We start from the raw sequence: 16339 nt of genomic DNA, 5'->3' as shown, positions 1-16339 counted from the left end.
CACCTGTAAGGTCTAGTTCTCTCTTTCCCAGACCTCTTGGGTGGGGGAGGGACTGGTTTTATTTTATTTATTTATTATAAATTTACTTATTTTGTTTATTTTTGGTTGCGTTGGGTCTCTGCTGTTGCACGCGGGCTTTCTCTAGTTGCGGCGAGCAGGGGCTACTCTTTATTGTGGTGCGCGGGCTTCTCATTGCAGTGGCTTCTCTTGTTGCGGAGCATGGGCTCCAGGCGCGCGGGCTTCAGCATTTGTGGCGCACGGGCTTAGTTGCTCTGCGGCATGTGGGATCTTCCCATACCAGGGCTCTAACCCGTGTCCCCTGCGTTGGCAGGTGGACTCTTAATGACTGCCTGCGCCACCAGGGAAGCCCGGGACTGATTTTAGTTGCAGACACTGAGGGAGAAGGTGGCCCCCTTTTGATTCTCCTCATCCTCAGAGAAAGTCTCCATTTGGGGCCAGTGTGTCTGTAACACTTAGGAATCTTCCTTTTGAAAAACAACGTGTAATATAATAACATAGATATTGGTGGGTTTGTATTTTCAGTGCGTTTATCTTCAGTTATTTCTTTGTGGCCCATGGCACTTGCTTCCTATCCGTTGTCAGCAGCAGCGCAGCTATCAGTGGGGCTCAAGCTGCAGGGCACTCAGGAACTGTTTATTCTTTCAGAGACTGAACCTGCAGTGACCACCTGGAGGCCCTCCACAGTCAACTCGACAACCGTGGGTCTGAAGCGCACAGCCAGTCCTGAGCTCACCACGGCAGAGTCAGTGACGATGTCCCAACAAGGTAAAGGCTGGGGTCACCCTGGCCCCGGTTCATTGATATGAGCATGTTGGTGAAGAGACAGAGTGGATTTAGTCTTGGCTCCTTTTCTCACTGTCTCTGGCATGGTGGAAGCCTCAGTTTCCCTACCTATAAAATGGAGCTAATAACAGTGCCCACCCACCTTCCTGGAATAGTGGGGATCACATGGGCTTTTTCAGGTGTCTGCCCAACAGGGCCAGGACTAGCATGAGGCAGGTCAGGCACTCCCTGGGGCAGCATCTAAAGGGGGCACCAGGGACTTCCCTGGTGGTCCAGTGTGTAAGACTCTGAGCTCCCAATGCAGGGGGCCTGGGTTTGATCCCTGGTCAGGGAACTAGATCCTGCATCCCACAACTAAGTTCGCATGCCTCAACTAAAGACCCCCGCAGGCCACAACTAAAGAAAGACCCACCCCTGCATGCCACAACTAAAGATTTTGCATGCTGCAACTAAAAGATCCTGCATATGGCAACGAACATCCCATGTGCCGCAACTAAGACCTGGAACAGCCAAATAAATAAATAAATATTTTTTAAAAATAAATAAATAAAGGGGGCACCAAAATACCCAAGATTCAAGTAATATTTTAATGCAGTATTTTTTTTAAAAAATTGAATCCTCAAACTATGGCATGTGGGGTCAGCCACCTGTTCTAGTAAATAAAGTTTGCTCGGAGCCAGTGTCTCAGTGAGGCAGAATCTTGCAAAGTGTATAGTCAGATCCTGTTTTCCTAAAAGTTTTGCTATTTTGGTCACCATGAGGTATCGGCATTAACTTTTCTTTTCTTTTCTTTTCTTTTCTTTTTTCTTGGCCGTGCTGCGTGACTTGTGGAATCTTAGTTCCTTGACCAGGGATTGAACCTGAGCCCTCAGCAGTGAGAGCGTGGAATCCTGACCATTGGGCCACCAGGGAATTCCCGTTGGCATTAATTTTGATTTTTTAAAAACAATGCAGGGACTTCCCTGGCGGTCAGAGATCTAAGATCCCGCATGCTGCACGGTGTGGCCAAAACAGGAGAAAAACAAAAAAACAATGCATTATAATATTACTGGTTTACTGAGTTTTGGGGGGACCCCTTTAAATTTAGTGCCTGGGATGAGTCCCTCTCTCTCCTCATCTTAGCCCACCCTCAAGGTCATGATCTACCTCCCCAGCTGGAGGAGGTGAGAGCTGGGCTCTCAGTGAATTGGAGCCCACCATTTGCTGCTTTGTCCAGCAGAGGGCACCCGACCCCGTTTTTGAGCAGCCCGGAAACAGAGCTCAGACTTTTCTGGCCAGGAGGAAAAAAAAAGGCACATCAGCAAGTTTCAGACTTTTTTTTTTTTTTTTCCCCTCAGAATAGCTGAATCCTTTGTTCAACCATAAAGGAGATAAAACAGAAACTATATGGTTGAGGGAGGCCCAGAACCCTTCTCACTTGAAGGACCACTGCTTAAAAAACCGTTTCACAGATGGGCCCGTCGAGGGCTTCTCGAATTTGGCAAAGGAGCCCTTTTAAGGGAAAAATTTTTCAAGGACACCAATGCTGCTGCCCAAAATTATTTTTGTGACAAGGTTTCTTAAATATGCGTAAGTGTAAAACTGCATGTAAACTCTGTCCACAACACGTGCGACAGCGGATTGAATTAAAACCCAGAGGGATTTGAACACAACCGGAGATGGTCATCACTGTTCACCGGCCTATGTGTGGCTTGGATGTGGCTTGTGCAGTCTTCCCAGCTCACTGGCCTGTTTGTAGGCCTTTAAACTTTCACGTGCACAGCCCCTCACATTGTCCGGCCCAGGTGCATGGGCGTGGTTATATAATGAGGTTCCCCCCCTTCCAATATTTCTTATTAGGTGGGGACAGCTGGCGCAGGACTATGGGGCTTTGGTGCGATGCAACCCAGGCACTGGGATTGCTGAGTATTACGGGGACAGAAGTTGGCCCCGGCCCCATCCAGAAAAGGCTCCTTGTCATCAAATGCAGAAGCAGGTTGAAAAATTCCACCAGTGACCTCGCCAGCCACTGGGAATGTATCTGTAGGCGTTGGTCTCAGGGACCAGCAGTCCCTTCCCCAGTGCCTTGTAATGTGAGGCTAAAGGACCCTCTTAAATTTGCCCCAAATCCCATAACCCCGATTGCTAACAAGCAAGGCCCTGGAGGAAGCCAGCCCGGCTCCTCTCACACCTGGGAGATGCTCCAAGTTCCTTTGAATGTTTGAGGACACTGAGAAATGTCAGGCATTTTCCTTTGCGGGTTGTCATCATACACCTGCTGTGTTTTCCCGCCTCTCACTGGGGAACTGGGCCTCACTTTTTCCCTTCTCCCTTGCAGTCCTGGGTGATGTTGCCGGCCGAGCGGATGCGGAGAGGCCCCAGGGCGTGGGTGCTCTGTACATCGTCCTCCCAATCGGTAAGCCTGTGGCCGGTCCTCCCCTGGTTCCCGGGTTCCTACAAAATGATCTCCGTGCCCAGTAAGCCAGTCTGGTCCACCTTTCCTCCAGGAATGGGGTAGCCCTGCTGTGCATCCTGTTCATCACTGGGCCCCCCTTCCTAGCTTCATTTACTTAACAAATATAGTTGAGTGCCTGTTGTATACCAAGATTGCTTCCGGGCACTGGGGACACAGCCCTGAAAGAAACAAACATTCCTCCCCCCACCCCCTCCTCGGAGCTGACGGTGAGCAGAGTGGGGCAGTCGATGTGTCACAATGGGGGAAGTGGGGCTGGGCCAGGGTCCCCGGTGTGAGTATGGGCGGCCTCGCCAACACCCAAGGGATGGGAGGGCAACCAGCAGGGGCGCCTCCTGGTGAGCGGTTCTCTTGCAGGGGGCAGTTGGGAGATTTCTGCTTTCCCCCCCTCCACCCATCAATCATGGCTTGGTCAGCATCACACCCATTTTTCCTTTTTGAAAAAAGTCCTTTCAAGGTGTCCCTTCACAGAGATGAGAGATCTAAGTGCCCAACAGCTGTGTGCTGTGGGTTGGCGGCTGGGCCCCTTACCTTCCTTGGGGCTGCCGGGGGCCCAGCAGAGCCTGAGCCTCTCCCACTCTCTGGACCAGAATATTTTTCAGACCTGGGCCGGGTGAGCCCTTGGCTGTTCCCTGGATCTGGGGGAGGGGGTAGGGAGGGGACAGGAAGTGCCACCCCAAGGCCCACCATAAAGGATGCAAAGAGGGATCCAGCCCCACCCAAGTTCAAACAGAACCAGAGTACACTGTGGCCCTGTATGTAGAGAACAGTCCTATTTCTGAAAAAGCGGTGGCTCCCATGTGACTAATCACAGAAACAAACTGGAAGAATTGAAAATAGTTGGGTATTCAGAGGGTGAGGCAGGGCTTCCTTCGTGGCGCAGTGGTTGAGAGTCTGCCTGCCGACGCAGGGGACACGAGTTCATGCCCCGGTCTGGGAGGATCCCACATGCTGCAGAGCGGCTGGGCCCGTGAGCCATGGCCGCTGAGCCTGCGCGTCCGGAGCCTGTGCTCCACAACGGGAGAGGCCACACAGTGAGAGGCCTGCGTACCGCAAAAAAAAAAAAACAAAAAAAAAAAAAGAAAGAGGGTGAGGCAGTCACAGTGGTCTTCAAGCTAGAGATTTGTTATGCTCATAGATAGATTTTTTTTTTTTTTTTTACAACGGGCAAGTACTGCTTTAAATGCAGAATAAAACCCTTTACAAGTTGAAAGGGCCTGACAGCTGAAGGCAACATCTCTCCCCTCTCCCTGCAGCGCTGCTCATCCTCCTGTGCTTCGGGACCTTCCTCCTCTGGAAGAACTGGCGGCTTAAGAGCATCAACAGCATCAACTTTGACAACCCTGTGTACCAGAAGACCACGGAGGACGAGGTCCACATCTGCCGCAGCCAAGATGGCTACACCTACCCATCGGTGAGCCGCGCCACTTGGAACCTCATTGGTGCCCGTGTGTCCGTCTGTGTGTCTGTCATGTCTCCTCAGGGCCAGGTCATCCCCGGAGAGCAGACATTCTCACTGTGTGGGGACAGGGCCAGAGGATAAGCAAAAGGATCGTAGGTCCGAGGGTGAAAGCCAGAAGGGGGACGGAGAGTGGTTTGTGGGTCTGGGAGGGAGGGGATGCAACTTTAGGTGGGCAGGAAGGCTTCTCTGAGCAGGGAGTGTATGGTGTGCAGAAGGCACCACCTGTGCAAAGGCCCTGTGGCGGAACCCTGCCTGGTGTGTTTGAGGAGCAAGGAGGCCACCAGTGTGACCGGAATGGAGAGAGTGGGGGAGGGTGGGAGGGGACAGGGCAGATGGAGCAGCACCCTCAGAATGAGGTGGGAGCCACGGAGCCACACGATCAGACTTGGGTGGTCACGGCGCTCCCTGGTGGCTGTGAGGGAGCAGGCTGGGACCAAGTAGCGGAGCTCCGAGACCCCGGGGGAAGCCACTGTGTGGGTCCAGTGGGCAATGCGTGGGGGCTGGTTGGCTGGAGGGGCCAGGAGAGAGTGAGGCGTAGGTGGCCTCTAGCCATGTTTACTGTATGTTGGACTGATGGTTTCCGGCGTTTACCGTTTTGTTGACAGAGACAGATGGTCAGCCTAGAGGATGACGTGGCGTGAGCTGCTGCCTTGAGTCCCGTCCCTTCCCGGAACCTGCCGCTGGTCAGTCGCTGGCAGGAAGAACACTTTCTCCCCGGACCCTTGACCTGCCTCAAACCCTTCCTGAGACCTCGGGCGCCAAAAGCAGTGCTGGTGGTTGCAGCCCCGGAGCCTGTCTGCCTTGTCTGCCAAAGCTTTGTTTTATATATTTATTTGTTTGGGAGGCAGAACAGGCTTCCGACAGCGCCCACGGATCGGGTTTGGGTTGCATTTTTTCTTTCTTTCATTACGCTTAAAAGAAAAGAGGAGGAAGGCGGACGAGCTGGGGGATGTTTCTGAGCTTCTCTCCTCCTTGACGTGCTCTTCCCCCAAGGGAATGATGGACGGAGGGACACGGAGCGGGAAAGCTAGTGGCTTTGAACGCACCAGAGCAGTTGCTACCAACAGGGGCCCGGGTAGCTGCTGCTTCACGTGCCCTCCAGCTCGAGCCTCACACTCAGGACTGGACGTGTTTACCTCTGCCTGCCGAGCTGATGGGATGGCCAGTGTTGCCCTTTGCTCTGCCACCCACAGGTTAGGATCAAACTAGGGTTTTCCAAGCTGGGTTTGCCCTCCCCTTATGCTGGGGAAGGGCCCCTGGTGATGGCTGGATCCAGCCTTCTGGGGGTGGCACCCGCTGAGCCCTATTCATTCACCAAAATCCGGCCATCCCCAGGGAAAACCTGAGCCACCTTTCACCCTTAATATGTATTAAGTGCCTGAGACCCCATTGCCTTGTGCGTGAAGATAGGTGGCTCCGACCTCTAACTGTGTCCCTCTGTCTGGGTGTGGGTGTCTGGACCCCAGCCCTGCCCCTTGCACTTTTTCAGTTTAGTTGTACACTGTGTAAAGTCGACAGTCTATTATTATTTTGCACTGCTTTCCGTTCTGGTTCTGTTCTGGCTGGAGAGAGTCCAGGTCGGTGATGGTGCGGACCTGGCCCCTCTCCCAGCACATAGGGAGACGTGCGTGAGGAGGAAAGGGTCGGCCTGATCACAACTTCAAAGCCAAGATCAAGATCGAGACTATCTGGCTAGTGTTTCCACTTCTGTGCAGATGCCCCCCGAGCCGTTCATTTCCCCAATAAGCTGGTCATGGTTGGCGGGGGGTCCATCTGAAACGTGCATGGCAGGTCTGCCCTGTAGGATATGCTCCTGGCCTCGAGCATTTCGCGGGACTTATGAAACAAGAATGCTTTCTGAAATTGACACACGTATCCCATTTGTGACCACAGAGTGGGGGTGGGGGGGTGCCTCCCACGGAGACTCTCTGAGGGGACTGTCTGCTGTACAACCACAGAACATGGCGGCCCTGCAGGAGGCTGTGAATGCCTTTTCTCTTTCTGAAGCATGTAAATAGATCTCCGGGCAGACAATGGGAGCTTTTTGTTATGTTTGCACTTTGTATATTTGTTGAAACATTTATCACTTATATGTATATAAAAAAAAGATCTATTTATTTTTGCAAACCCTGGTTGCTGCATTGGGGGAAACTGTCTCTGAGACGCCTCGTCTTTCTGTACAAAAAGATTATTCGCGCGTGCTGCGCGCAACGCTCTTCAGGAGAATCAGGTCTGTGTTGTATATATGGGTTGCTTTTCCGGGATGGGTATCGCTTTTTAAACCACTGTATAGAATGTTTTTATAGCCTGAATGTCTTACTGTGATCGATTAAATTTCTTAAAGTATTTGGCTAAACCAGAAGTGCTTTCTTCCTCTGTTCTCTGGCTCCCTCCATCTGTTGAGGGACTAGACTCCCCGGGAGAAGGATCTGGAAAGGGAACATCTCCCCAGATCTCCAGCAGGCTGCAGGCTCTCGGGGATATTGTGCTCAGCTGGGCAGCAGCTCTGCTGGGTGCTTCCCTGAGTTGGGGTTTTGCTAAATTTCCTGCTTGTTCATTCAATGAACAACGGGCACCTGTTGCGTGCCAGGTCCTGTTCTAGGCGTGTGGGACACTGCAGTGAATAAGAGTCCGTGCCCTTGGGACTTCCCTGGAGGGTCCAGTGGTTAAGACTCCATGCTTCCAATGCAAGGGGCGGGGGTTTGATCCCTGGTCAGGGAGAGCTAAGATCCCATATGCCGTGTGGCACGGCCAAGAAAAAAAAAAGTTATATATATATAAAAAAAGAGTCTGTGCCCTCAAGGAGATGACGTTTTAGAAGAGGAAACAGATAGAAAAAATTATATTTTACAAGATTATTCTGGAAGAATATTAAAAAGGAACTGAGTGGCAGGAGGCTTTTTTTATTTTGGGGGGTGTCGGGGAAGGATTCTCCTGAATTTAGTCCTATTAAATTCGTTGCTAAGATGGAAAAAAATTGAGAGATTTCACAACACAAATCCAAATAATCATAAATTCAGGTGAATCTGGCTACATCATGGAAACATTTGGCCAGAGCCATGGGTGTCAGGGTACATGGGCTGCAGTCCACCTCAGTCCCCTACACCCTCATTCTCTTGTGCACCCCAGCTTTACCTGAGTCTGGGCCTTGAGGGCATTTCAGATTCCTGTCTTAGGGCATGACGGTCAAGCCACAAATAGTCCTGGCACATCAACTGGGGAACAGTCAGGAACACAGCAGGTCACTGGATAGAAAAAAACAATACAGGGATCTAAGCATAACACACCAAATGGGCAAATCATAATGAGATGCCACCTCACACCCATTAGGATGGCTGTAATGAAAAACAAAAAACAGAGACAACAAGTGTTGGCGAGGGTGTAGAGAAACTGGAACCTTCGTACATTGTTGGTGGGAATGTAAAATGGTGAAGGCACAGTGGAAAAACAGTATGGCGGCTCCTCAAAAAATTGAAAATAGGACCTCCAATTTTTAAATTAAAAATAGAACTATTGGGACTTCTCTGGCGGTCCAGTGGTTAAGACTCCACGCTTCCACTGTAGGGGGCATGGGTTCGATCTCTGGTCGGGGAACTAAGATCCCGCAAGGTGCGAGGCATGGCCAAAAAAATTAACAATAAAAATAAAAATAGAACTATGATGTGATCCAGCAAGTCTACTTCTGGGTATATATACACAGAAGAATTGAAATCAGGGACTTAAACAGATATTTGCACACCCATGTTCTTAGCATTTTTCACAAAAGCCAAAAGGTGGAAACAACCCAAGTGTCCATCTGCAGGTGAACAGATAAATAAAATGTGTATATATACAATGGAATATTATTCAGCCTGAAAAAGCAAGAATATTCTGACACATGCTCCAACATGGATGACTCTCGAGGACATTGTGCTAAAGGGAAATCAGCCAGTTATAAAAAGGTAACTACTGTATGGCTCCACTTATATGAAGTCCCTAGTGTAGTCAAATTCCTAGAGACAGAAAGTAGGACGGTGGGTGCCTGGGGCTGGACGAAGAGTCTGGGGAGTTGGTGTTTAATCGCTATAGGCTTTCAGTTTTGCAAGACCAAAGAGCTGGATGGCTGGTGGTGCTGGTTGCACAACAATGTGAATGTGCTTAAGGCCGATGAACTACACACTTAAACTTGGATAAGATGGTAAAGTTTACGTTATGTGTATTGGAGCACAACTGAAAATAATGCTAAATAATACTTTTTTTAAAAGACCAGGGGGCTTCCCTGGTGGCGCGGTGGCTAAGAATCCGCCTTCCAATGCAGGGGACACGGGTTCGAGCCCTGGTCCGGGAAGATCCCACATGCCGCGGAGCAATTAAGCCCGTGCGCCACAACTACTGAGCCTGCACTCTAGAGCCCGCAAGCCACAACTACTGAGCCCGCAAGCCACAACTACTGAAGCCCGTGCACCTAAAGCCTGTGCACCGCAACAACAGAGCCTGCACTCTAGAGCCCGCAAGCCACAACTACTGAGCCCGCAAGCCACAACTACTGAAGCCCGTGCACCTAAAGCCTGTGCACCACAACAACAGAAGCCACTCAATAAGGAGACCACGCAACGCAACAAAGAGTAGCCCCCGCTCTCCCCAACTAGAGAAAGCCTGGGGGCAGCAACCAAGACCCAACGCAGCCAAACATAAATTTATTAAAACAAAACCAAAAACCCAGGGAATTCCCTCGTGGTCCAGTGGTTAGGGCTCCACGCTTCCACTGCATGGGGCACAGGTTTGATTCCTGGCCGGGGAACTAAGATCCCAAATGCCGCAAGGCGCAGCCAAAAAAACCACAAATGGGGACAATGAGGCATCTAGAAATAACAGCAGAAGAAGGGGTGGCATTACTGGAGCCCAGGAGCTGTGGGAGCCTGGGAGGAGACCCCTCCACGGCAGAGAGAGACGAGAGAGACTCCGTCCTCTCCCCTCCTCCGGGCCCCCCTCCTGCCAGCGCCCCCATGGGCTGAACCCAGCAGGACCTGGGAAACTGGGTTCCCTGCAGGAATGGGCCCAGGGGCAGGGGACCCAGAGTGTCAGGGCAGCAGGTGGGAAAGAGCGCAGACTGGGCCAGGCGGCCTGGGTTGAGCTGGGTGACCTGGGACCCATCAGAGTCTCACTTTCCCCAACTGAAAACGGGGCCGATGCTGATCCCTACCTCCTGGGCTCCACGGGTGGCCGGCGTGGTGGTGGAGAGAAGTGCCAGGAGCCGCAGGGACTGTTATCTCTTCTCTGTCCACAGGGTGGCACTTCCTTCCTTCCTTCCGCCTTTTGTCTTGGGAAGGTTCCAAAATGCCTCTGGGGGCGAAAGCTGAGCGGACCGCACAGGAAGCGTCCGGGGCCTGCAGGCAGGCGGTCGATAATTGGTTGATTGACTGACTCCATGCTCAGCCGCGTGGCAAATGGGACAAATGAGCTCGAATGGCTGGGCCTGTGGGAGGGGCCGGGAGGTGGCAGAGGGTGCTGTGAAGGGAGGGTGGGCAGGACTCAGGTGTCCCTGAGCAGAGGAAGTGCCTGGGAGAGGCTGGAGGTGATGGAACTTTCTGGTCCCTGGCCTGGGCAGTTTTCCATTAAGGGAGTGAGTAGTTGCTGAAATCCTCCCTCGGGCGTCCCCACCGTGGCATTGAGTACGACACAGACACGCAGGACTAGAGCCTCAGGAAAAATAAGAGCAAACACTTCTTGGGGATTAACTGTCTGCTCCCCTCGGTGGCTGCCCAAGGGGCGGGGAGGGAGGGCAGGCCCAGAGCCCATTTTACAGATGGAAAAGGGGAGGCTGGGGTCACCGGTCTCAGCTCCCGCAGCTCCTGGTGAGACCCAGACGTCCCTCCCCACCAGCAGCCCGAGGGGTGGAGGGGGTGCGGCCTGGTGATCCTCTCTGGGCTCACAAGGGGTTCCCTAGGGAAGGGCGTGGATGTCACCCAGGTGAGATGCAGCGCAGCTAGCAGGCCACTTGGAGGTGGTCTGTAGGCGCAGCCTGCCCAAAGGGGTGGGGGGCAGACTGGAGCTTCGGAGCTGCTATCCCCAAGGACAGGGTGTGGGCAGGCGTGACCCTGGCTCCCCCTCTCCAAGGGCTCAATGGCTCTGGCCAGGACTGGCTGGGTGGTGGGAAGAAGCTGCTCCCCCAAGCCTGACACCCCAATTCATGTCCTCTGCTGCCTCCCCCTCCTGCCCCCACCGGCATCTGAAACCACAGCTGCCTGTGGTGAGTCAGGCTGGAGCCTGCGGGGCTGAGCCCAGGTCCGGGGGAGGGAAGGGGGGAGGCAGGGAGGGGGAGCCCTGTCCCTGACGCCGGCCCCTCCCCCACAGTGGGGGTCAGCACCCCTTCCTCTCCCCCAGGAAGTGAATCCCCTCCACGATGAAGGGGTAAGAGAGCGGCTGAGAGGTGGAGTTTGAGCGAACACTGGTCACATCACCCACCCCACTGAGTGGAGTGGGATGGGGGGGGATAGCCCCCAGGACTCCTGGGTCCCATCCAGCCTCCCCTCCAGGCAGCTCAGGTTTCAGCACTGATTCCTGCCCTTGGTGGAGGGGCTCCACCCTCCCGGCACAGCTGCTCTGCTCACCCCAGAGGCCTCCTCTCCCACGCTGTGCCTGGGATGGAGGTGGGGAGCTTGGGGGTTCATAGCGAGACCAGCCCCCTAGTCGGCTGGGCCTCTGCACCATGACCTGTGTCAAGAGGCCAATGTCAGGCTCCCCTTTCCAAGCCCCAACTCTGGGGCCCCCCTGGAATCTGCAAATCCTCCCCATGCCTCACTGTGGACTGCAGGCCTGGCATGATCCAGCCCCACGGCCTCATGTTCCCTCCATGCTGGCCTCTTTGCTGTCCCTGAACACCCATCTTTGCACTTGCTGTTCCCTCTGCCTGGCTCACTGTCTCCACACCTTTATCCCCAGAGGGCTCAGGTGTATCTGGGCTCAAACGGCTCTTCCTCCCTGGGGCCTCCTGCAGGCTCTGTCTCCATAATCTGTGACACCTTCCACGAATAGCCTGCCGTCTCTGTGCCTCAGTTTCACCACCCGTAGGGCACTGGGAGCCAGCACACGGCACCTGCTCGTGGCCTCCACTGGAGTGTGGCTCCCTGAAGGGGGGCCTGGCAGGTCACAGATGCCCAGTGCACACTTCTGAGACAGTCGGGGAGCCGCCAGGAGGTCCTGGAGCCTCCCCGAGGATGGTCCATGCACTGCCGTGTCTGTGCTGATGCCCTGTGACCAGTCCTCCCGGCCTCTCACCAGCCTCGGCCCACCAAGCTTGCCGGAGGTCCAGTGTGAGGGGTTTGGCTGTTTTCCCCAGAAACACCAATTATAAGACAGGTTGGCCAGGTGTGTGGATGTCTGACCGGCAACCACTGATCACTAAGCGTCTAGAACTTTACCCTGCTCCGTCGCCCAGCAGGGCTCCACCCAGTACAGGCCTGAGTTCCAGTCCTTGGTCTCTTTCTACCTGGGTGACGTCGGACAAGGGGCAGATGCCTTGGAGGCCATTTCTCATCTGAAAAGCCAAGATGCTCCTCCATGGACCCCAGGGCCCCACTGCCGAGTTCAGCCTCCCAGGGTGTCACTGTCCTGTGACTTCGGGCAACCGACTGGACCAAGCTGTGCCTCGGATCCCCCACCTGTAAAACGGATACTCCTCACCGGCGTGGGACGGTGTTGGCCTGAGGGGTGCAGGAGGAACGGGCTGGGGGTGAGGGGTCAAGTCTCACCTCTGCAGGCGCAAGGCCTCGGTTCCCCACTCACTGCCTGGTCAGGGGGACTCCGATCCTGCATGCACTCCAACAGGCCCGGCCAAGAGAGCTGGTTGCTGGCTGCCCATGGGCCGGCTGTCAGAGGGAGAGCAGGCAGGGGCGGGAGTGGGTGTGCAGGCTGGAGGCCGCGGGCCGAGGCTGTCCGGGCGTCCAGCCAGCGCCGGGCAGTGAGTCAGGGCCCAGGCATGTGGAGGGCCAGGGCCTCTCGCGGCCCCTGTGAGCTCAGGCACCTCCCTGAATGCGCCCGCCGGGCCCCACTGGGCTGCGTTCCTCACGCACTTGCTTACTCCTTGGGCTGGTTGCGGGGGAGGCCTGAGGTGACGGGGCCCCTCTAAGCCTAGGTCCATGCTGCCTCCCTGGAGTCACCTTCTTCTTCTTGGGGAAACTGAGTTCTGGGCAGGCAATGCCTCCAGGGCCCCTCCCAGAACAAAGCGAGGCCACTGCTCAGGGGTTGGGGAGCAGGTCCATGGGGGGTTCAGGCCCTGGGCCCGGGGTACAGAGAAGCCTGCGTCTGTAACTGCACCCGCTCCTCAACACTGGTTTTCTCTCCCAGGGCCTCTGCACCTGCAAATCTGTTTGCACTAGAGAGCAGTATGCCTCTCTGCCCGCCCTGGGACCCTCAGCTAGGCCGGGTCTACTCAGGGCGGGGAGCACTCCTGCAGGGGAGCAGGTGGAGGCTGGCTGTGTCAGCAGGAACAGCCACCAAGGTGACAGCAGCTAGTCAGCTGACCTTGGCAGAAGACTGGTTCCTGGCTGAGGCTGCAAGGCAGGGGGGCGGCAGCCCTGAGTGTGCCTGCCCCCCCCACCGCAGGGTTTTTGCGACAGGGGTGTGCTCCTCCCATCTAGTGGGTGGAGGCCAGGGATGCTGCCAGATATCCTGTGATGTCCAGGACAGCCCCCACCAGAGACAGTGACCTAGCCCAAACATCGCGAAGGCTGAGGCAGGAAAACCCTGGTCTAGATCAAGTCTTTTGCCCTTTGGGGGCCAAGGGTACGAATAAAGGGCTCTGCTTCTTTTTCACATCATAAAAAACTCTGCCAGCCTTGAAAATGGAAACAGCCCAGGAGGGCTTATGTGAACATTTCCTTGAATATGTAAAGCCAGGCCCTCGGCCTCTGAAGTTCTTCTGGGAATCTTTCTTTGTGAGCCAGATGGACTGGGGCTGCTTACATTTCAGGGAGACTAACAACCCCTTTTTTGGGTCTATCTCCTGGAGCCCAACAGGCAGGATCCCTTGCTCTAAGGCCTCTGAGAGACACCGGAATGGACTATTTTTAGTGCCCACTTGATGTACTCAGGAGCTGCTAGAACTCACTGCTCCCTCTGCTTAGCATGTCCCTCTCTGATCAAGAATACAAATTGTACTCACTGTAAATGGTACAGAGGTGCACAAAACCCAACACCCAGAGGCTCATGTAACTACCACATCTACTGGCTTCAGGAAAAGCTGTATCCAAGAGGCACTTGATATTGAAGGGACCCTACTTCTCACTCTCTACCCTCACACAGGCAGGCAGGCTGGCCACAGGCTTCCCACTCTTAGTAGTACCTCAGTCACTGAGGATGGGGGTTAGGTGAAGAAATCAATTGGCTGGCCCAGGCCCTGGCTGCATGCTGAATCAGTTAGGATTTATTTTGGCTGTTTGTGATAGAAAAACTAAAATAACAAAGGCACACATAATAGTTTAGCCCCTATCCGCAAGGAAGTCCAGCATTGATACCCAGCTACACCATCATCAGGGAACCAGGTTCCTATCATCCCTAGAGGATTGCACCCCTCAAGTGTGGCAATACAGCTGCTAGGGCTCCAGCCTTCACACTCAAGTTCCAGAAAACAGAGCAGAGGGGGAAAGGGTATACTACCTTGCCTTTTAAGAAGTCACACACAACACTTCTTTTTACATTTCACTGTCCTGAACTTAACTGCAAGGGAGGCTGGGAAAAGCTGTGTTTTGACTGGGCAGCTAAAAGGATTTCCTTACCAAGAGGGGAGGGGAGAACAAATACCAGGGAGGCAAACAGTGGTCTCTGACACACAGCCCACCCTGGAGCCAGCGATGGGCCCCTATACAGCCTATAATGTAATCTCTTCATGACTGACTCATCCTTTCCAGTCCCAGCAAAAATGCCACCGCCATCCCCTGGGGCAGGCCCCCTCCCTGGCTAGGGTCCTGAAGCACTCTGGATGCTCTCTAGCTCGAGGGTGTCATCTGATCACTTTTGACTCCTCCACTGGCTCAAGGGATCCTTCATCTTGCCTTGGGTTCCCAGCACAGCTCGGACACACAGTGGCACTCAGAGAACGAACAGATAAAAAAGGGCCAAACCTGAATCACAGATGACGAAGACCTGGAATTTGTCATCGGATACTACGGTGTCATTTGTATGTGTTGTCACAGACGTGAAGTCACAGGCCTGGCACAGTTAAGTCCGTTTTCTTTGGTTACCTAGTCCAGCATTTGAGGCCAAAGTCAAGACGGGGGAACGGGGGAAGAAATCCAGTAAAGAACTCATTTACGTATAAACATTTAATTTTAAGCTGATCTCACCACTGAGGCACTGACCACCCACCACGGGCTGATTCCCACTGTGTGGGACTGTACGATGCAGTCCCAGAGGCTCCTGGCTACCACTCTGTGTCCACCAAGCTCCAGAGATAGTCGCTGATGAATTTCTTGGAGAGCTGGGTGCTGTCCAGGTGGATGGGCTGAGCAACGCTGGGGCCATGATGGACTGAGGGTGCAGATGTAAGGGAAACCCAGCACACATGGCCCTCCCTCTCCCCCCACGACGAAAGGACACTGCCTTTAAATTGTTATTATTAAGATAATTGGAGACTGAAAGACATTTTCATGAACAGAAAGTTAAGATAATGAACTGTCTTTTTTTAAATTGTGGTAAAATACATATAACATTATATTTACCACCTTAAACATTTGAAAGTGCCCAGTTCAGCGGCATTAAGCACATTCATGTTGTTGTGCAACTATCATTACCATCTCCAGAACTCTTTTCATCTTGCAAAACCAAAGCTCTGTCTCCATTAAACACTGACTCCCCCTCCCATCATAATCCCCTTCCTACGTTCTATTTCCATGAATCTGACCCCTCTAGGGACCTCATGTAGGTGGTATCATACAGTACTTTTTTTTTTTGCGGTACGCGGGCCTCTCACTGTTGTGGCCTCTCCCGTTGCGGAGCACAGGCTCCGGACACGCAGGCTCGGCGGCCATGGCTCACGGGCCTAGCGGCTCCGCGGCATGTGGGATCTTCCCGGACCGGGGCACGAACCCGCGTCCCCCGCATCGGCAGGCGGACTCTCAACCACTGTGCCACCAGGGAAGCCCACAGTACTGACTTTTTGTGTCTGGTTTATTTCAACCAGCAGATTATGTTCCAGGTTCATCCATGTTGTAGCGTGTGCCAGAATGTCTTTCCTTTTTAAGGCTGAATAATATTCCACCGTATGGATGGACCACATTTTGTTTATCTGGTCATCTGCAGACGGACACTTGGGTTGCTCCCACCTTTTGGCTTTTGTGAACAGTGCTGCTGTGAACATGGATGTACAAACATCTGCTCAAGTCCCTGCTTTCAATGCCTTCGTGTGTATCCCCAGAAGCTGACCTGCTGGGTTATGTGTTTATTCTGGATTTTTTAGGACCGGCCATAGTGTCTGCACCGTTTAAGATTCCCACCAACAGTGCACAGGGTTCCACTTTCACTACAAAGGATACTGCCTTTGATCATCCCCGGCTCACATTCATAATCCCACTCAATTTTACTAATTCGGCGATAAAGTTGAGCCACATACCTGCGTGAGAAGACAAAACGGGGGGGGGGGAGGG

At 53.5% G+C, this 16339-nt stretch overlaps 2 protein-coding genes across 4 annotated transcripts in view; one reads left to right on the top strand and one right to left on the bottom strand.

The window, feature by feature from the left end:
- LDLR (low density lipoprotein receptor) overlaps positions 1 to 7074 on the top strand; it is a 35885-nt gene extending 28811 nt beyond the window's left edge. For both annotated transcript variants that reach the window (XM_027085038.1, XM_027085037.1), the window contains exons 15-18: positions 667 to 786; positions 3122 to 3199; positions 4513 to 4670; positions 5324 to 7074. In XM_027085038.1, coding sequence (XP_026940839.1) covers positions 667 to 786; positions 3122 to 3199; positions 4513 to 4670; positions 5324 to 5359 — 392 coding nt within the window. In that variant the 3' untranslated portion in view covers positions 5360 to 7074. The remainder of the gene's footprint in view (positions 1 to 666; positions 787 to 3121; positions 3200 to 4512; positions 4671 to 5323) is intronic.
- Positions 7075 to 15004: 7930 nt separating this feature from the next.
- Positions 15005 to 16339, bottom strand: part of SPC24 (SPC24 component of NDC80 kinetochore complex) — a 5411-nt gene continuing 4076 nt past the window's right edge. For both annotated transcript variants that reach the window (XM_027085096.1, XM_027085097.1), the window contains 2 exons: positions 16229 to 16305; positions 15005 to 15224 (listed from right to left, as the gene is read on the bottom strand). In XM_027085096.1, coding sequence (XP_026940897.1) covers positions 15118 to 15224; positions 16229 to 16305 — 184 coding nt within the window. In that variant the 3' untranslated portion in view covers positions 15005 to 15117. The remainder of the gene's footprint in view (positions 15225 to 16228; positions 16306 to 16339) is intronic.

Source organism: Aethalodelphis obliquidens, unplaced genomic scaffold (assembly GCF_003676395.1).
Source record: "Aethalodelphis obliquidens isolate GAN/ISIS:26980383/991018 unplaced genomic scaffold, ASM367639v1 scaffold53, whole genome shotgun sequence".
Taxonomy (NCBI): Eukaryota; Metazoa; Chordata; class Mammalia; order Artiodactyla; family Delphinidae; genus Aethalodelphis; species Aethalodelphis obliquidens.
The sequence above is the reverse complement of the archived record's forward strand: the minus strand, read 5'-3'. Positions and strand labels throughout refer to the sequence as shown.